This window comes from Cherax quadricarinatus, chromosome 15, assembly GCF_038502225.1.
Source record: "Cherax quadricarinatus isolate ZL_2023a chromosome 15, ASM3850222v1, whole genome shotgun sequence".
In the NCBI taxonomy this organism is placed as follows: Eukaryota; Metazoa; Arthropoda; class Malacostraca; order Decapoda; family Parastacidae; genus Cherax; species Cherax quadricarinatus.
This window is the reverse complement of record NC_091306.1, coordinates 11,764,993-11,786,623: the sequence shown is the minus strand read 5'-3', so window position 1 is coordinate 11,786,623 and position 21,631 is coordinate 11,764,993. Positions and strand designations below refer to the sequence as shown.

Below are 21,631 nucleotides of genomic sequence, written 5' to 3'. Positions count from 1 at the left end.
CTCACTATCCTCGTAAAAACTCTTCACTGCTTTCAGTAACCTACCTCCTACACCATACACTTGCAACATCTGCCACATTGCCCCCCTATCCACCCTGTCATACGCCTTTTCCAAATCCATAAATGCCACAAAGACCTCTTTAGCCTTATCTAAATACTGTTCACTTATATGTTTCACTGTAAACACCTGGTCCACACACCCCCTACCTTTCCTAAAGCCTCCTTGTTCATCTGCTATCCTATTCTCCGTCTTACTCTTAATTCTTTCAATTATAACTCTACCATACACTTTACCAGGTACACTCAACAGACTTATCCCCCTATAATTTTTGCACTCTCTTTTATCCCCTTTGCCTTTATACAAAGGAACTATGCATGCTCTCTGCCAATCCCTAGGTACCTTACCCTCTTCCATACATTTATTAAATAATAGCACCAACCACTCCAAAACTATATCCCCACCTGCTGTTAACATTTCTATCTTTATCCCATCAATCCCGGCTGCCTTACCCCCTTTCATTTTACCTACTGCCTCACGAACTTCCCCCACACTCACAACTGGCTCTTCCTCACTCCTACAAGATGTTATTCCTCCTTGCCCTATACACGAAATCACAGCTTCCCTATCTTCATCAACATTTAACAATTCCTCAAAATATTCCCTCCATCTTCCCAATACCTCTAACTCTCCATTTAATAACTCTCCTCTCCTATTTTTAACTGACAAATCCATTTGTTCTCTAGGCTTTCTTAACTTGTTAATCTCACTCCAAAACTTTTTCTTATTTTCAACAAAATTTGTTGATAACATCTCACCCACTCTCTCATTTGCTCTCTTTTTACATTGCTTCACCACTCTCTTAACCTCTCTCTTTTTCTCTCCATATACTCTTCCCTCCTTGCATCACTTCTACTTTGTAAAAACTTCTCATATGCTAACTTTTTCTCCCTTACTACTCTCTTTACATCATCATTCCACCAATCGCTCCTCTTCCCTCCTGCACCCACTTTCCTGTAACCACAAACTTCTGCTGAACACTCTAACACTACATTTTTAAACCTACCCCATACCTCTTCGACCCCATTGCCTATGCTCTCATTAGCCCATCTATCCTCCAATAGCTGTTTATATCTTACCCTAACTGCCTCCTCTTTTAGTTTATAAACCTTCACCTCTCTCTTCCCTGATGCTTCTATTCTCCTTGTATCCCATCTACCTTTTACTCTCAGTGTAGCTACAACTAGAAAGTGATCTGATATATCTGTGGCCCCTCTATAAACATGTACATCCTGAAGTCTACTCAACAGTCTTTTATCTACCAATACATAATCCAACAAACTACTGTCATTTCGCCCTACATCATATCGTGTATACTTATTTATCCTCTTTTTCTTAAAATATGTATTACCTATAACTAAACCCCTTTCTATACAAAGTTCAATCAAAGGGCTCCCATTATCATTTACACCTGGCACCCCAAACTTACCTACCACACCCTCTCTTAAAAGTTTCTCCTACTTTAGCATTCAGGTCCCCTACCACAATTACTCTCTCACTTGGTTCAAAGGCTCCTATACATTCACTTAACATCTCCCAAAATCTCTCTCTCTCCTCTGCATTCCTCTCTTCTCCAGGTGCATACACGCTTATTATGACCCACTTCTCGCATCCAACCTTTACTTTAATCCACATAATTCTTGAATTTACACATTCATATTCTCTTTTCTCCTTCCATAACTGATCATTTAACATTACTGCTACCCCTTCCTTTGCTCTAACTCTCTCAGATACTCCAGATTTAATCCCATTTATTTCCCTCCACTGAAACTCTCCTACCCCCTTCAGCTTTGTTTCGCTTAGAGCCAGGACATCCAACTTCTTTTCATTCATAACATCAGCAATCATCTGTTTCTTGTCATCCGCACTACATCCACGCACATTTAAGCATCCCAGTTTTATAAAGTTTTTCTTCTTCTCTTTTTTAGTAAATGTATACAGGAGAAGGGGTTACTAGCCCATTGCTCCCGGCATTTTAGTCGCCTCATACGACACGCATGGCTTACGGAGGAAAGATTCTTTTCCACTTCCCCATGGACAATAGAAGAAATAAAAAAGAACAAGAGCTATTTAGAAAAAGGAGAAAAACCTAGATGTATGTATATATATATATATATATGCATGTGCGTGTCTGTGAAGTGTGACCAAAGTGTAAGTAGGAGTAGCAAGATATCCCTGTTATCTAGCGTGTTTATGAGACAGAAAAAGAAACCAGCAATCCTACCATCATGCAAAACAGTTACAGGTTTTTGTTTCACAGTCATCTGGCAGGACGGTAGTACTTCCCTGGGTGGTTGCTGTCTACCAACCTACTACCACCTTTTTTTTTTATATATATATAATGAATACATTAAAAAAAAATTTTTTTTTAGCAATGCTTGATTGATAAAATAGAACAACTACTTTATAATATGAGTATGGGACATCCAGAAAGCATAAAACAATGCAGCCATATAAAAACATGATTTATTCCCAAAATCTACTTATAGACATATGCAACCTTAATGAGATAATTATGTTACCAGGGCACAAATGCAAAACAGAGAGATCAAATTGTTTGCTTCTTTGAGGCTCATCCTCAACACTGCACTTAACAGAGAGACGGCATGTAACATGGAAACTTCTATACATGTTTAAAAATTTTTTTTTGATTGTCCTTGAATCTTCCTGCCACACCTGCCATCCTCTCTCGCTGCACCCTTTGGGAACCACTGATCTACAAGAATAGACAGTTCTATGCTTTTTTTTTTTTTTTTTTAACTCAATAGCCGTCTCCTGCCAAGGTAGGATGACCCATTTATACATATACGGTAGAGTTTACAAATACACAAAATCCCAGGATTCACCCCTTTAAATTATTAGTAAGATCTGTGCCATTCAAGAATGGAATTTAAGAATATAAGTGGTGAAACTATATCTAACAATCCCTAATGATACTTCTCCAGGCCTTGGTGGAAAATGCCTGCTGTAAAGGAAGTTTTACTTATACTTTAGGATCATTATTACCTGTGACAAGAGCTGCAAGATGACGAGCAAAGAATCGGGAGTGAGAGAACCCAAGACATCCATACATACTGTTTGCAGTCAATTTCAAAGCCTTTTGACGAATGTCATACTGTGGAGAACATTTACAATTATTAGCTCCTGCACTTTCTTCCATTAGCACTAACATTTAACACTTTGACTGTCGCGGCCGTATATATACGTCTTACGAGGTACCATGTTTGACGTATATATACTCATAAATTCTAGCTCTCTCCTGCTTGATTTGAAGCCGCTATAATTTATTTATATTATTATCACACCTTGGTGAGAATCGGCCAGTGTGATAATAATATAAATAAATTCTAGCGGCTTCAAATCAAGCAGGAGAAAGCTGGTAGGCCCACATGTGAGAGAATGGGTCTGTGTGGTCAGTGTGCACCATATAAAAAAAAATCATGCAGCACACAGTGCATAATGAGAGAAAAAAAACCCACGATCGTTTTTTTTAAATTAAAATGCCGAATTTGTGGTCTATTTTCGTATAGTATTTATGGTTGTATTCTCGTTTTCTTAGTCTCATTTGATAGAGTGTAAAACATATATAGAAATAGAGGTGACGTTGATTGGTTTTACTATGAAAAGAACCTGGAAATGGAGCTCAAAGTAGGGAAAATTTTCGATTTTTGCTGATGTTCAAAAGTAAACAAATGATGTCATTTTTCAATAAATATCCAAGTAGCTATTCTAATATGCAGTCATGAATGTTTTGACATTATTTATACAATTATTATAATATTGCAGTAGTCTGCATAACAGTAAATCTTGTATTTTATGTTTGAATAAAAATTAAAAATAGAAAGCAAGAGTAATACAAGAGGGGCCAGGAGATGTGACTGATGAACAAAGAAAATGTTACTATTTTAGAGCCAGAAATGTCTGCATTGTTCATTCTGAATCCTATTTTTAAATTGTCATATATTTTAAATATTTGCAAAATTGGCCAAATTGCAAATTTCTGACCAAGTTATTAGGTAGTTGAAATTGGTAAATGGGCAGTTTCTTGTACTCAATCGATAGAAAAAATGGAGTTCTAAAGAAATAGCAATGAGTTTGGTCGACTGGAACAATGGAATTAGCCGAAAATAGAGCTCAAAGTGGGCGAAATAGCTGATTTGCAAATATTGCTGAGGTCGCTAACTTCGCGAAAGCATAATTCCATCAGTTTTCCATCAGATTTCATTCTTTTGGTGTCATTACAATCGGGAAAAGATTCTCTTATCATTTCATAAGAATTTTTTTTTTGTGGAAATTTTGCAACACCAGGAGACACCTCAGGATTTGGGGTTGCGACAGTCAAGGGGTTAAACTAATTTCATAAGCTATTAAACAAAAATATGCCATAATTCTTCAATCGTGCTATAGCCAAAACGTGCAAGACAAAACTGTGTTTAACGACAGTCTACTGTATACAATTTCCAAAATGTTTTAAAAAATGTTGTAATTCTAAACCTGAAGTTTCAAATCAGCAGATAAATCTGTCTGCTTCATCATCTGCTTGACTTGCTTCCTGCTCTCTACAAGCTTCCTAATCTCTGTTGGCAAAACTCCAGGCTCTTCCTCTGGATCTGGCAGAGCTGGCATCTCTTCTTCATCCTACCCAAAATTAAAATAAAAATATTAATGCTCAATATTTTATAAAGGTATTAGTATTTAAAATAGTGTATATTATTAAGTTTCTTGTCTGAAGGAGAGAGAAAAATTTCTTCTTTCTTCAAAATAAAAATAAAAAGATACTGAAAGTAAGAAGTATTTTAATTCCATGGAGAAAAATGAAAGACTGTAACTAAGCTTTTTTCAAATTCTGAGTAGTTGTCATCAGGCTTAACCCCTTAACTATCAGGACGTCTGAAATTAAGTGATGATGAAGGTCACTGTAGTGGAGAAAAAAGTTTTTGGACAATTCTCTAATCACTGAACTTTGTTTGCAATTTCCAAACCAAATGACCTGCAAATATGGTCCCTTATTTCAAACTTCCATTCAGTGGAGGTTTTGTTACTTGTTTCAAGTTAAAACTTTATAAATGACATTAAATAAACCATTTTTAATTTGACTAGTTGAAGCTTTCCAATAGTATGCTATCAATCAATCAAATCTGATTATTTGAAGCCTTCCCAGTATGCCACTTTTGTTAAGACTCACTAAGTGGTTTATGTCTACCTACATGAATATTTGGCAAACCTTTCTCTTGGTCAATTAGGAGCATTTCTTTAACCAGAGTATTTTTTTTTTTTTATTATCACAGTGGCCGATTCCCACCAAGGCAGGGTGGCCCGAAAAAGAAAAACTTTCACCATCATTCACTCCATCACTGTCTTGCCAGAAGGGTGCTTTACACTACAGTTTTTAAACTGCAACATTAACACCCCTCCTTCAGAGTGCAGGCACTGTACTTCCCATCTCCAGGACTCAAGTCCGGCCTGCCGGTTTCTCTGAACCCCTTCATAAATGTTACTTTGCTCACACTCCAACAGCACGTCAAGTATTAAAAACCATTCGTCTCCATTCACTCCTATCAAACACGCTCACGCACGCCTGCTGGAAGTCCAAGCCCCTCGCACACAAAACCTCCTTTACCCCCTCCCTCCAACCTTTCCAAGGCCGACCCCTACCCCGCCTTCCTTCCACTACAGACTGGTACACTCTTGAAGTCATTCTGTTTCGCTCCATTCTCTCCACATGTCCGAACCACCTCAACAACCCTTCCTCAGCCCTCTGGACAACAGTTTTGGTAATCCCGCACCTCCTCCTAACTTCCAAACTACGAATTCTCTGCATTATATTCACACCACACATTGCCCTCAGACATGACATCTCCACTGCCTCCAGCCTTCTCCTCGCTGCAACATTCATCACCCACGCTTCACACCCATATAAGAGCGTTGGTAAAACTATACTCTCATACATTCCCCTCTTTGCCTCCAAGGACAAAGTTCTTTGTCTCCACAGACTCCTAAGTGCACCACTCACTCTTTTTCCCTCATCAATTCTATGATTCACCTCATCTTTCATAGACCCATCCGCTGACACGTCCACTCCCAAATATATGAATACATTCACCTCCTCCATACTCTCTCCCTCCAATCTGATATTCAATCTTTCATCACCTAATCTTTTTGTTATCCTCATAACCTTACTCTTTCCTGTATTCACTTTCAATTTTCTTCTTTTGCACACCCTACCAAATTCATCCACCAATCTCTGCAACTTCTCTTCAGAATCTCCCAAGAGCACAGTGTCATCAGCAAAGAGCAGCTGTGACAACTCCCACTTTGTGTGTGATTCTTTATCTTTTAACTCCACGCCTCTTGTCAAGACCCTCGCATTTACTTCTCTTACAACCCCATCTATAAATATATTAAACAACCACGGTGACATCACACATCCTTGTCTAAGGCCTACTTTTACTGGGAAATAATTTCCCTCTTTCCTACATACTCTAACTTGAGCCTCACTATCCTCGTAAAAACTCTTCACTGCTTTCAGTAACCTACCTCCTACACCATACACTTGCAACATCTGCCACATTGCCCCCCTATCCACCCTGTCATACGCCTTTTCCAAATCCATAAATGCCACAAAGACCTCTTTAACCTTATCTAAATACTGTTCACTTTTTGCACTGTCTTTTATCCCCTTTGCCTTTATACAAAGGAACTATGCATGCTCTCTGCCAATCCCTAGGTACCTTACCCTCTTCCATACATTTATTAAATAATTGCACCAACCACTCCAAAACTATATCCCCACCTGCTTTTAACATTTCTATCTTTATCCCATCAATCCCGGCTGCCTTACCCCCTTTCATTTTACCTACTGCCTCACGAACTTCCCCCACACTCACAACTGGCTCTTCCTCACTCCTACAAGATGTTATTCCTCCTTGTCCTATACACGAAATCACAGTTTCCCTATCTTCATCAACATTTAACAATTCCTCAAAATATTCCCTCCATCTTCCCAATACCTCTAACTCTCCATTTAATAACTCTCCTCTCCTATTTTTAACTGACAAATCCATTTGTTCTCTAGGCTTTCTTAACTTGTTAATCTCACTCCAAAACTTTTTCTTATTTTCAACAAAATTTGTTGATAACATCTCACCCACTCTCTCATTTGCTCTCTTTTTACATTGCTTCACCACTCTCTTAACCTCTCTCTTTTTCTCCAGAGTAGTTTAATGTAATTTTAAGTATACCTCCTGGGTGCCTGAAGCAGCATCTAACATGCACAGCACTCTACAGAAGTGCCAGACAAATGACAAATCCCTAGGGTGCATAATTTGCTAAACAAATAATAGTGGTAAAATCTTATTGCAAGATGCGAGTGCTTTTCTTATTTTTTCGCAGAAACTACATTTACATAATTTTCAGCATTTTGAACACTGCATGTCTACTTATTATTAATACATGTGGCCAGTTTCAACTATTCTTTGAGCATTGACAGTCTGGTCCAGGACCAAACTTCCACATTGGCCGCCTGGTCCATCAGGCAGAATAGGCCAGCCAGGATCTCACAGGACTACTAAGCTGTAAAATGTTATAATACTCACTCTATACATAATCAATAAACTTAAACTGGAATGCATGGTGTTCATATTCATGTACAGAATATGAATTTATGTACATTGCTAATAAACTGCTTCATAATCTAAAATTAATGTATTTGCACATCAAAATAACAAACACAATATATAACATTACCTTTCTGTTCATCCGCTTCACTGTAGTAAAGCAAATATTATATTCCTGGATGATACTTGGGTATAGGGAGTTGAAGTCCATTAACAAAATATACTTGTCATAGAAACCTCTTTTGGGTTCCAACACTAAACCTCCAGTGTATGCTGGTTTTCGCCGAGCCTTTCCTCTTTTATTACCCCCACCTTCCTCTTCATCAATCCCAATGTCGTTTGAAACCTAATGATGCACAAATTATTATTACGATCACGATAAGCATCAATACAAGTTAATGTTTAACCAAGAATTTGAGTGGCAGGTAAGATACTTAATTGATTTGAATTTCTCAAGTTCAAGAAATCTAAGTTATAAATGTAAAAACATGTGATTTCATGAATGTAGAACTGAATGTCAGAATGTAATGAAAGTACAGTGGACCCTCGGATAACGATTTCAATCAGTTCCAGAGAGCTTGTCGTTAACTGATTTTATCATTAGCCGAATTAATTTTCCCCGTGAGAAATAATGCAAATCCAATTAATCCGTTCCAGACACCCAAAAATTATTAAACAAAATAATTTTTTTTCATGAAATATACATTTCCCTACACAGAAAACAATGATACATGCACAATAAACAATACTGAAATGACACTTACCTTTGTTGTGGACTTGTTGAAGAGTGATGAAACAGGACATTGTTTTTCTTGAACACTCTGGGACATGCAGGGAGTGTAGCAGGCATGCAGGGAGTGTAGCAGGCATGCAGGGAGTGTAGCAGGCATGCAGGGAGTGTAGCAGGCATGCAAAGTGTAGCAGGCATGCAGTGAGTGTAACAGGCATGCAGGGAGTGTAGCAGGCATGCAGGGAGTGTAGCAGGCATGCAGGGAGTGTAGTAGGCATGCAGGGAGTGTAGCAGGCATGCAGGGAGTGTAGCAGGCATGCAGGGAGTGTAGCAGGCATGCAGGGAGTGTAGCAGGCATGCAGGGAGTGTAGCAGGCATGCAGGGAGTGTAGCAGGCATGCAGGGAGTGTAGCAGGCATGCAGGGAGTGTAGCAGGCATGCAGGGAGTGTAGCAGGCATGCAGGGAGTGTAGCAGGCATGCAGGGAGTGTAGCAGGCATGCAGGGAGTGTAGCAGGCATGCAGGGAGTGTAGCAGGCATGCAGAGAGTATAACAGGCATGCAGGGAGTGTAGCAGGGAGTGTAGCAGGCATGCAGGGAGTGTAGCAGGCATGCAGGGAGTGTAGCAGGCATGCAGGGAGTGTAGCAGGCATGCAGAGAGTATAACAGGCATGCAGGGAGTGTAGCAGGGAGTGTAGCAGGCATGCAGGGAGTGTCGCAGGCATGCAGGGAGTGTAGCAGGCAGGCAGGGAGTGTAGCAGGCATGCAGAGTATAACAGGCATGCAGGGAGTGTAGCAGGCATGCAGGGAGTGTAGCAGGCATGCAGGGAGTGTAGCAGGCATGCAGGGAGTGTAGCAGGCATGCAGGGAGTGTAGCAGGCATGCAGGGAGTGTAGCAGGCATGCAGGGAGTGTAGCAGGCATGCAGGGAGTGTAGCAGGCATGCAGGGAGTGTAGCAGGCATGCAGGGAGTGTAGCAGGCATGCAGGGAGTGTAGCAGGCATGCAGGGAGTGTAGCAGGCATGCAGAGAGTATAACAGGCATGCAGGGAGTGTAGCAGGCATGCAGGGAGTGTAGCAGGCATGCAGGGAGTGTAGCAGGCATGCAGGGAGTGTAGCAGGCATGCAGGGAGTGTAGCAGGCATGCAGGGAGTGTAGCAGGCATGCAGGGAGTGTAGCAGGCATGCAGGGAGTGTAGCAGGCATGCAGGGAGTGTAGCAGGCATGCAGGGAGTGTAGCAGGCATGCAGGGAGTAGCAGGCATGCAGGGAGTGTAGCAGGCATGCAGGGAGTGTAGCAGGCATGCAGAGAGTATAACAGGCATGCAGGGAGTGTAGCAGGGAGTGTAGCAGGCATGCAGGGAGTGTAGCAGGCATGCAGGGAGTGTAGCAGGCATGCAGGGAGTGTAGCAGGCATAGCAGGCATGCAGGGAGTGTAGCAGGCATGCAGGGAGTGTAGCAGGCATGCAGGTAGCAGGCATGCAGGGAGTGTAGCAGGCATGCAGGGAGTGTAGCAGGCATGCAGGGAGTGTAGCAGGCATGCAGGGAGTGTAGCAGGCATGCAGGGAGTGTAGCAGGCATGCAGGGAGTGTAGCAGGCATGCAGGGAGTGTAGCAGGCATGCAGAGAGTATAACAGGCATGCAGGGAGTGTAGCAGGCATGCAGGGAGTGTAGCAGGCATGCAGGGAGTGTAGCAGGCATGCAGGGAGTGTAGCAGGCATGCAGAGAGTATAACAGGCATGCAGGGAGTGTAGCAGGCATGCAGGGAGTGTAGCAGGCATGCAGGGAGTGTAGCAGGCATGCAGGGAGTGTAGCAGGCATGCAGAGAGTATAACAGGCATGCAGGGAGTGTAGCAGGCATGCAGGGAGTGTAGCAGGCATGCAGGGAGTGTAGCAGGCATGCAGGGAGTGTAGCAGGCATGCAGGGAGTGTAGCAGGCATGCAGGGAGTGTAGCAGGCATGCAGGGAGTGTAGCAGGCATGCAGGGAGTGTAGCAGGCATGCAGGGAGTGTAGCAGGCATGCAGGGAGTGTAGCAGGCATGCAGGGAGTGTAGCAGGCATGCAGAGAGTATAACAGGCATGCAGGGAGTGTAGCAGGCATGCAGGGAGTGTAGCAGGCATGCAGGGAGTGTAGCAGGCATGCAGGGAGTGTAGCAGGCATGCAGGGAGTGTAGCAGGCATGCAGGGAGTGTAGCAGGCATGCAGGGAGTGTAGCAGGCATGCAGAGAGTATAACAGGCATGCAGGGAGTGTAGCAGGCATGCAGGGAGTGTAGCAGGCATGCAGGGAGTGTAGCAGGCATGCAGGGAGTGTAGCAGGCATGCAGGGAGTGTAGCAGGCATGCAGGGAGTGTAGCAGGCATGCAGGGAGTGTAGCAGGCATGCAGGGAGTGTAGCAGGCATGCAGGGAGTGTAGCAGGCATGCAGGGAGTGTAGCAGGCATGCAGGGAGTGTAGCAGGCATGCAGGGAGTGTAGCAGGCATGCAGGGAGTGTAGCAGGCATGCAGGGAGCATGCAGAGAGTATAACAGGCATGCAGGGAGTGTAGCAGGCATGCAGGGAGTGTAGCAGGCATGCAGGGAGTGTAGCAGGCATGCAGGGAGTGTAGCAGGCATGCAGGGAGTGTAGCAGGCATGCAGGGAGTGTAGCAGGCATGCAGGGAGTGTAGCAGGCATGCAGGGAGTGTGCATGCAGGGAGTGTAGCAGGCATGCAGGGAGTGTAGCAGGCATGCAGGGAGTATAAGCAGGCATGCAGGGAGTGTAGCAGGCATGCAGGGAGTGTAGCAGGCATAGCAGGCATGCAGGGAGTGTAGCAGGCATGCAGGGAGTGTAGCAGGCATGCAGGGAGTGTAGCAGGCATGCAGGGAGTGTAGCAGGCATGCAGGGAGTGTAGCAGGCATGCAGGGAGTGTAGCAGGAGCATGCAGAGAGTATAACAGGCATGCAGGGAGTGTAGCAGGCATGCAGGGAGTGTAGCAGGCATGCAGGGAGTGTAGCAGGCATGCAGGGAGTGTAGCAGGCATGCAGGGAGTGTAGCAGGCATGCAGGGAGTGTAGCAGGCATGCAGGGAGTGTAGCAGGCATGCAGGGAGTGTAGCAGGCATGCAGGGAGTGTAGCAGGCATGCAGGGAGTGTAGCAGGCATGCAGGGAGTGTAGCAGGCATGCAGGGAGTGTAGCAGGCATGCAGGGAGTGTAGCAGGCATGCAGGGAGTGTAGCAGGCTTGCTACACTCCCTGTAAGCATACTTGCACCTTTTGCAACAACAGCTTCCTTGACTGCCTTTCTGTTGGCCAAGATAGTAGCAATGGTTGATAGGGGCTTGTTATACAATCGGGCTAGCTCGGAGGCACGCACTCCACTTTCGTACTCTGCGATTCTCTCTTTCTTCAATTCGATAGTATTTCTCACCCTTTTTACCACAGGGTTGGCACTAGAAGCTTTCGTTGGGCCCATGGTGGCTTATTTAGCAGCTACAAGCACTAAAAACAATGGAATAATACAAAATGTATCGCATGTATGCGTGGAACCGTCTGTCCTGGCTTGTAAATAATGGTACACTGGCTGTACATAGTGGCCTGGCAGCCACAGGCGGCCAAGGCCCCATGCGGACGCGTTTGGGATGAATGTCCCTAACCGACTTTTTAATCGTTGGCCGAGCCAATATTTTTACGCAAGGATGCATCGATACCTGATTTTTTTGCTATCCGATGGCATCGTTACCAGAGGGTCCACCAGAGGGTGTGTGAAGCATAGAAGAATGTTGCAGAGGCTGGAGGCAAAGGAGCTGTTGTGTTTGAGATCAATGTGTGGTACGAGGGCAATAAAGAGTGAAGAAATCAGAAGACTGTGTGGATTAATTTAAGGTATAATTCGGATAATAGAGGCATCACTGAGATGGCTACCAAAGCTCTACTTCAAAGCAAACAGAAATTTACAAATACTGTAAAGGATTGATCTGTACAACTTTTTACTAGCAGTAGTCTAAGGGAGATGCAGCACTTTTATAATAAGTACTTAAAAGGTGTTCTCCCTCAATTCCCATGTCAGCTTACAAGCGTGATGTGCCTTTATAGCACTTAAATTTATTCCCAATATTACTGTACAACAGTTTTTATTTATCTTTGTGTTTAACAATGACTGTGATAGTAAAATTATAACGCAACAACGTTATTAAAAGTTACACTACTAATGGACTTAGCTTTGTGTTACAAAGCCATAGCAACAAAATTTACTCGTAACACTACTGCAATTATTGACCTTAAAACTTACCATAAATGTTAAATGTAAAATTATTGTAACCATTTAAATGACCACAAAAATGTGGGCAATTTGTTTTTATCATGGTATGACCTCAGATTTTAAATGTTAAAAGATACAAAAAGACTGAAAACCACTAGTGTAGGGGATTTCCCAGATAGGGGTTAAAGAATCTGAATGCCTTATTTGGCAAGGCTTGAAAGTCACATAGGCATGCATGAGTTTGTTAATAATTGTTAATACAAAATGTGATAAGGTGGAATGGTTTGTGAAGCAGACTCCAAACAAGATATCAAAATAGAAAAGGTACAGTACAACAAAGCTTTTCTCATGTCAACGGCTTGGAAGTTCAGAGGCAGTGACCACAAGCCCCAGTCTATCACACACAAACTTATACAAGAACAAAGGTACAGTAATTTATTCTATTCTAAAGAGCAAAGCATATTACAAATTTTGTACAGAGTATGGAATGAATTTGTTGAATCTTAAATAATCCTCGACTTGCTATACTATTTTTATAACGTGAATGTTCGTATAATACTACTACTTTCAACAAACCAGCCGTATCTCACCAAAGCAGGATGGCTTATGGAGTGCATGGCTTATGGAGCAAGAATTCCGTTTCACTTCGCCATGCAGATAAAAGGAAATAAGAACAAGGACTAGAAAGAAAAGAGAAGAAAACCCAGAGGTGTGCATGTGTATATACAGTGGACCCCCGGTTTACGATATTATTTCATTCCAGAAGTATGTTCAGGTGCCAGTACTGACCGAATTTGTTCCCATAAGGAATATTGTGAATTAGATTAGTCCATTTCAGACCCCCAAACATACACATACAAACGCACTTACATAAATACACTTACATAATTGGTCGCATTGGGAGCTGATCGTAAACCGGGGGTCCACTGTATATGTTTGTACATATATGTGTTATAGGTAGTAGGTTGGTAGACAGCAACCACCCAGGGAGGCACTACCGTTCTACCAAGTGAGTGTAAAACGGAAACCTGTAATTGTTTTACATGATGGTAGGATTGCTGGTGTCTTTTTTGTCTCATAAACATGCAAGATTTCAGGTACGTCTTGCTACTTCTACTTATGCTTAGGTCACACTACACATACATGTACTGTACTTCCCTGGGCAGTTGCTGTCTACCAACCTACTACCTAATTTCATATAATACTGTATATACAAAACTAACACACTGAATTTTTTTTTTTTTTGGTTGGGGAGAGGGGTGGGATTAAATTATGAGGAATCAAATATGAAAGGGGAGCTGACACAATTACTTTTTGCTGATGATACTGTGCTTTTGGGAGACTCTGAAGAGAAGTTGCAAAGGCTAGTGGAAAGTTGAAAAGTGAATATAGACAAGAGTAAGATGATGAGAGTATCAAACAAGTAAAGAAAAACTGGATATCAAATTGGAGGGCAGGAGTATGGAAGAAGTGAACGTGTTGAAATATTTAGGAGTAAACTTGTCGGAGGTTAGGTCTATGAAGGACAAGGTAAACCATGGAATTGACGAAGGAAAAAAGGTGGGTGGTGCATCAATGTATTTGTGGAGACAAAAAAAAAAAAAAAAAAGAATGTATGAGGGTATAGTGGTACTAACACTCTTATATAGGTGTGAAGCATGGGTTATAAATGTTGCAGCGAGGAGGAAGCTGAAGGCAGTGGAGATGTCGTGCCTAAAGGCAACATGTGGTGTAAATATTATGCAGAGAATTCGTAGTGTGGAAATTAGGAGGAGGTATGGAGTTACTGAAAGTATTAGTCAGAGGGCTGAAGAGGGGTTGTTGAAGTGGTGTTGTCATTTAGAGAGGCTGGAGTAAAGTAGAATGACTTGGAGCATATAAATCTGTAGTGGAAGGAAGGCGAGATAGGGGTTGTCCTAGGAAAGGTTGGAGGGAGGGGTAAACACGGTTTTGTGGGCAAGGGGCTTGGACTTCCAGCAAGCATGTTAGATAGGAGTGAATGGATATGAATGGTTTTTGGGACCCGATGAGCTGTTGGAATGTGAGCAGGGCAATATTTTGTGAAGGGATTCAGGGAATCCGGTTAGCCAGACTTGAGCCATGGAAATGAGAAGTACAATGCCTGCACTTTAAAGGAGGGGTTTAAGATATTGGCAGTTTGGAGGGACATCTAAACTGTCATATCTGAGTGCCTCTGAATGAAGTTGAATTTTTTTTTTTTTTGGGGTCACCCTGCCTCTGTGGGAGGCAGCTAGTTTTAAATAGTTTTTTTTTTTACATTACCTTTTGGTTTGCTTTGTTAAATTGCTTATCAGGAACAATGAAGTTCTTTTCAGCAAAAGCATGGAGCAGAAGCAGCTCATTCCTCTCTGACCGACCACCAAGGAGAGTACGTGACATTACATTTCCTAGGGTGCAAAATTTAAAAAAAATTAACCAGTAAGGTGATGTTATAAATGCCCCAGAATTTTTTTTTCAAGATAATACATACAAAACCCAACCCTTTTCCCCTGCCTCATTTTTATATGGAAAACAAAAATGAAAGGAGTTAGTGTGGTAAAGGTTGCAAAAATATGAAATAAAAAGTAGTGTAATTTTCTATACAGTAAGGCCTCGCCTTACGGCGTTCCACTAATATGACGATGTCAAATTATGACCAAAATTTGCTATACAGCAAGCGGTCTTTCAAATACGGCGCCCCCCACCCGGTTTGTTTACATTTTCCGTGACCACATCTATTACGTCAGGAAACTTTCAAAAATTTCAAGTGTTTGAAAGTTATTGCATATTTTATATGTACTCTGATAATTATACTTATGTGTACCTGTACCTAAATATACTTACACACTGTGCTGGTGTGCAGGTACACATTAAAATCGTTAAGTCTCTCTCTACTCATGACGCCAATACTACGTAATAATAATCACTCTTGGGCACACTAAATGTCTTATTTTACATCAATATAGGCATTTTCATTAATCCATCTATGATATTTTCCTCAAAATTATATATGAAACCCATTACATAGCATATAAACATGATACATACACTCACAGAATAAAAATTGATGTAAATATAAGATTTGTTTACAAAGCAGCTGTGTAAGTAGTGTCGGAAGAATTACGTTTTCTCTAGTCAATGGGGGGTAACTGTAGAATAATATTCTTTTCGTATGCCTTTACTCTATATATAGCAATTTACGACCCTTGTGGGTTTAGGGCTTTTTATTATAATAATATTATTATTATATTATTATTTATAAGTAGTAGGTTGGTAGACAGCAACCACCCAGGGAGGTACTACCGTCCTGCCAAGTGAGTGTAAAACGAAGCCTGTGATTGTTTTACATGATGGTAGGATTGCTGATGTCTTTTGTCTGTCTCATAAATATGCAAGATTACAGGCATGTCTTGCTACTTCTACTTACACTTAGGTCACACTACACATACATGTACACATTTATTTATACACACTCATCTGAGTTTTCTTTGATTTTATCTTAATAGTTCTTGGTCTTATTAATTTTCCTTTTATATCCATGGGGAAGTGGAATAAGAATCTTTCCTCCGTAAGCCATGCGTGTTGTAAAAGTCAACTAAAATGCCGGGAACAATGGGCTAGTAACCCCTTTTCCTGTAAAGATTACTAAAAAGAATAAGAAGAAGAAAATTGTCAAAGTGGGAAGTCTGAATGTGCGTGGATGTTGTGCAGATGATAAGAAAGAGATGATTGTGGATGTTATGAATGAGAAGAAGCTGGATGTCCTGGCTTTAAGTGAAACAAAGCTGAAGGGGGTGGGAGAGTTTCAGTGGAGAGGAATAAATGGGATTAGGTCAGGGGTTTCAAATAGAGTTAGAGCTAAAGAAGGAGTAGCAATAATGTTGAAGGATAAGCTATGGCAGGAAAAAAGGGACTATAAATGTGTTAATTCAAGGATTATGTGGAGTAAAATAAAGATTGGATGTGAAAAGTGGGTTATAATAAGCGTGTATGCACCTGGAGAAGAGAGAAGTGTAGAGGAGAGAGAGAGATTTTGGGAAATGTTGAGTGAATGCGTGGGGAGTTTTGAATCAAGTGTGAGAGTAATGGTGGTTGGGGATTTCAATGCTAAAGTGGGTAAAAATGTTATGGAAGGAGTAGTAGGTAAATTTGGGGTGCCAGGGGTAAATGTAAATGGGGAGCCTTTAATTGAGCTATGTGTAGAAAGAAATTTGGTAATAAGTAATACATATTTTATGAAAAAGAGGATAAATAAATATACAAGGTATGATGTAGCACGTAATGAAAGTAGTTTATTAGATTATGTATTGGTGGATAAAAGGTTGATGGGTAGGCTCCAGGATGTACATGTTTATAGAGGGGCAACTGATATATCGGATCATTATTTAGTTGTAGCTACAGTTAGAGTAAGAGGTAGATGGGAAAAGAGGAAGGTGGCAACAACAAGTAAGAGGGAGGTGAAAGTGTATAAACTAAGGGAGGAGGAAGTTCGGGTGAGATATAAGCGACTATTGGCAGAAAGGTGGGCTAGTGCAAAGATGAGTAGTGGGGGGGTTGAAGAGGGTTGGAATAGTTTTAAAAATGCAGTATTAGAATGTGGGGCAGAAGTTTGTGGTTATAGGAGGGTGGGGGCAGGAGGAAAGAGGAGTGATTGGTGGAATGATGAAGTAAAGGGTGTGATAAAAGAGAAAAAGGTAGCTTATGAGAGGTTTTTACAAAGCAGAAGTGTTATAAGAAGAGCAGAGTATATGGAGAGTAAAAGAAAGGTAAAGAGAGCGGTGAGAGAGTGCAAAAGGAGAGCAGATGATAGAGTGGGAGAGGCACTGTCAAGAAATTTTAATGAAAATAAGAAAAAATTTTTGGAGTTAAACAAGTTAAGAAAGCCTAGGGAAAATATGGATTTGTCAGTTAAAAACAGAGTAGGGGAGTTAGTAGATGGGGAGATGGAGGTATTGGGTAGATGGCGAGAATATTTTGAGGAACTTTTAAATGTTAAGGAAGAAACAGAGGCAGTAATTTCATGCACTGGTCAGGGAGGTATACCATCTTTTAGGAGTGAAGAAGAGCAGAATGTAAGTGTGGGGGAGGTACGTGAGGCATTACGTAAAATGAAAGGGGGTAAAGCAGCTGGAACTGATGGGATCATGACAGAAATGTTAAAAGCAGGGGGGGATATAGTGTTGGAGTGGTTGGTACTTTTGTTTAATAAATGTATGAAAGAGGGGAAGGTACCTAGGGATTGGCAGAGAGCATGTATAGTCCCTTTATATAAAGGGAAAGGGGACAAAAGAGACTAAAAATTATAGAGGAATAAGCTTACTGAGTATACCAGGAAAAGTGTACGGTAGGGTTATAATTGAAAGAATTAGAGGTAAGACAGAATGTAGGATTGCGGATGAGCAAGGAGGTTTTAGAGTGGGTAGGGGATGTGTAGATCAGGTGTTTACATTGAAGCATATATGTGAACAGTATTTAGATAAAGATAGGGAAGTTTTTATTGCATTTATGGATTTAGAAAAGGCATATGATAGAGTGGATAGAGGAGCAATGTGGCAGATGTTGCAAGTATATGGAATAGGTGGTAAGTTATTAAATGCTGTAAAGAGTTTTTATGAGGATAGTGAGGCTCAGGTTAGGGTGTGTAGAAGAGAGGGAGACTACTTCCCGGTAAAAGTAGGTCTTAGACAGGGATGTGTAATGTCACCATGGTTGTTTAATATATTTATAGATGGGGTTGTAAAGGAAGTAAATGCTAGGGTGTTTGGGAGAGGGGTGGGATTAAATTATGGGGAATCAAATTCAAAATGGGAATTGACACAGTTACTTTTTGCTGATGATACTGTGCTTATGGGAGATTCTAAAGAAAAATTGCAAAGGTTAGTGGATGAGTTTGGGAATGTGTGTAAAGGTAGAAAGTTGAAAGTGAACATAGAAAAGAGTAAGGTGATGAGGGTGTCAAATGATTTGGATAAAGAAAAATTGGATATCAAATTGGGGAGGAGGAGTATGGAAGAAGTGAATGTTTTCAGATACTTGGGAGTTGACGTGTCGGCGGATGGATTTATGAAGGATGAGGTTAATCATAGAATTGATGAGGGAAAAAAGCTGAGTGGTGCGTTGAGGTATATGTGGAGTCAAAAAACGTTATCTATGGAGGCAAAGAAGGGTATGTATGAAAGTATAGTAGTACCAACACTCTTATATGGGTGTGAAGCTTGGGTAGTAAATGCAGCAGCGAGGAGACGGTTGGAGGCAGTGGAGATGTCCTGTTTAAGGGCAATGTGTGGTGTAAATATTATGCAGAAAATTCGGAGTGTGGAAATTAGGAGAAGGTGTGGAGTTAATAAAAGTATTAGTCAGAGGGCAGAGGAGGGGTTGTTGAGGTGGTTTGGTCATTTAGAGAGAATGGATCAAAGTAGAATGACATGGAAAGCATATAAATCTATAGGGGAAGGAAGGCGGGGTAGGGGTCGTCCTCGAAAGGGTTGGAGAGAGGGGGTAAAGGAGGTTTTGTGGGTAAGGGGCTTGGACTTCCAGCAAGCGTGCATGAGCGTGTTAGATAGGAGTGAATGGAGACGAATGATACTTGGGACCTGACGATCTGTTGGAGTGTGAGCAGGGTAATATTTAGTGAAGGGATTCAGGGAAACCGGTTATTTTCATATAGTCGGACTTGAGTCCTGGAAATGGGAAGTACAATGCCTGCACTTTAAAGGAGGGGTTTGGGATATTGGCAGTTTGGAGGGATATGTTGTGTATCTTTATATGTTTATGCTTCTAGACTGTTGTATTCTGAGCACCTCTGCAAAAACAGTGATAATGTGCGAGTGTGGTGAAAGTGTTGAATGATGATGAAAGTATTTTCTTTTTGGGGATTTTCTTTCTTTTTTGGGTCACCCTGCCTCGGTGGGAGACGGCCGACTTGTTGAAAAAAAAAAAAAAAAAAAAAAAAAAAAAAAATCAGGGAAACCGGTTATTTTCTTATAGTCGGACTTGAGTCCTGGAAATGGGAAGTACAATGCCTGCACTTTAAAGGAGGGGTTTGGGATATTGGCAGTTTGGAGGGATATGTTGTGTATCTTTATACGTATATGCTTCTAAACTGTTGTATTCTGAGCACCTCTGCAAAAGCAGTGATAATGTGTGAGTGTGGTGAAAGTGTTGAATGATGATGAAAGTATTTTCTTTTTGGGGATTTTCTTTCTTTTTTGGGGTCACCCTGCCTCGGTGGGAGACGACCAACTTGAAAAAAAAAAAAAAAAAAAATTATTATTATTATTATTAATATTATTATCTTCATTCACTCTAAAAAAGGTGTGTTGCTGTTTGTTTATTCTGTACTAACGTGTACAACTTGTACACAATGTAAGAGTGTTTGTATTGTGAGGTAATTATTATTATAATAAAAAATATTGAGGTAAATGTTTTACAAACTCTTACAAACGTACGTGAATGAACTAAAAGTAGACACATATTAATACGCATTTATTTCGCCTGATCAAGTGATCACCCACTACCTGTTCAGTTTGTGTTCTTACACTGTCTGAACTCTGTATCTCGTTCTCTCTCTCGTTTACTCTTTCGTTAACTAGATGGCTCTCATTGAGGATGGCGTCTAAGGTTAGCTGTGATAAAAAGAGAAGTTGTAAGCCTCTTGCTTTAAGTGCCAAGTTAGAGGATGATGGTGTTCCATTCTGATTTTATTCAACAAACACCCTGCCACTCACCTCTCACACATTAATATTTTAAGGTAAGTAATAAGTGTACTGTGTGTATCTTACCTTTTATTGTGCTTTTAATGCCTATTTCTATTGCTAACTTAATATAAGTTAGTGTAAACTTGTTGTCTGGCATTTATTGCATATTTTATGTGTGCTCTGATAATAATACTTGTGAACCTGTGTGGTAGCCGGGTGGAGGGACAACATTACGTTTTCTCTGCTTAGTCATCAGAGAAAATGTGTATGAATCTGCGTTTGGCCCAGCAACTCCCCCACTCCACTTTTGTTTACAATTTTTGGCATGAATTATTCATTACTTCTACCTTTGTTTATGATGGCATCTAAAGGTAGTTGTTAGAAATGATTAAATTCAGTGAACAAGGTATGTCGATGTTAATAATATGGCTCTGGGCCATGGTGTAGGTGGCTGGTAGGTGTAGCCCGCCTGGGCTACACCTACCGGCTACCTACACTGACTTCCTACAAATAAATACTACTCACCTCTCTTCCTACATTAAGACTACACATATTTTAAGGTAAATAATGAGTGTACTGTATGTGTATTTAACCTTTGAGATGTTTTAAATATCATATATTAAGTATGAGATGGGGAGCCAGGGCTACCTACACCTGGGCTACCTGCACCTGACTTCCTACAAACAAGTACTACTCACCTCTCTCCCTACATTAAGAAAACAAATACTTTAAGATAAGTAATGAATTTACTGTGAATGTATTTCACTTTGTGTGTTTTTAATGCCTAGTTCTATTACTAACTTAATATAATTTAGTGTAAACTTGTTGTCTGGCATTTATATGCATTTATAAATGGAAAAAAATGGCGTTCTGCCTTCCGGCGATGTCTGCTTTCCGGCGACAGCCTGGAACCTAACCCGCCGTATAAGTGGGGCCCTACTGTATTAAAACAGATTTATAAAGATAAATAAGGTAAGGAAAGCAAGCTAATATTATGATCTATGAATAGATAATGGTGAAATAACAAAACATTTTGGTAACATATTTAATGTAAATGATCCAGAGAAGGCAGAAATTTCATGCCAGGGAGAAGAAAATGATCCATTATCAATAACAGAGATGGGAGTGAGTGATGGAGGGAGGAGGAGGCTGACAACAGTGGAAACATCTTGTCTGAGATCAAATATGTGATGTGAATATCATGCACAAAATAATTAATAAAAACACTTAAAAGACAAGGATATTTAAAATATAATTCCAACAGAGAAAAATAGGGGGTTCAGCTTATTTGGTCAAGCTGAAA

The 21,631-nt window shown here is 41.0% G+C and overlaps 1 protein-coding gene across 2 annotated transcripts in view; it reads right to left on the bottom strand.

The window, feature by feature from the left end:
- Positions 1–21,631, bottom strand: part of PolA1 (DNA polymerase alpha catalytic subunit) — a 162,286-nt gene that overhangs the window by 62,466 nt on the left and 78,189 nt on the right. For both annotated transcript variants that reach the window (XM_070085157.1, XM_070085158.1), the window contains exons 16-19: positions 14,915–15,039; positions 7,804–8,019; positions 4,552–4,695; positions 3,064–3,172 (exon numbers count right to left, since the gene is read on the bottom strand). In XM_070085157.1, the coding sequence (XP_069941258.1) occupies positions 3,064–3,172; positions 4,552–4,695; positions 7,804–8,019; positions 14,915–15,039 (594 nt within the window). The remainder of the gene's footprint in view (positions 1–3,063; positions 3,173–4,551; positions 4,696–7,803; positions 8,020–14,914; positions 15,040–21,631) is intronic.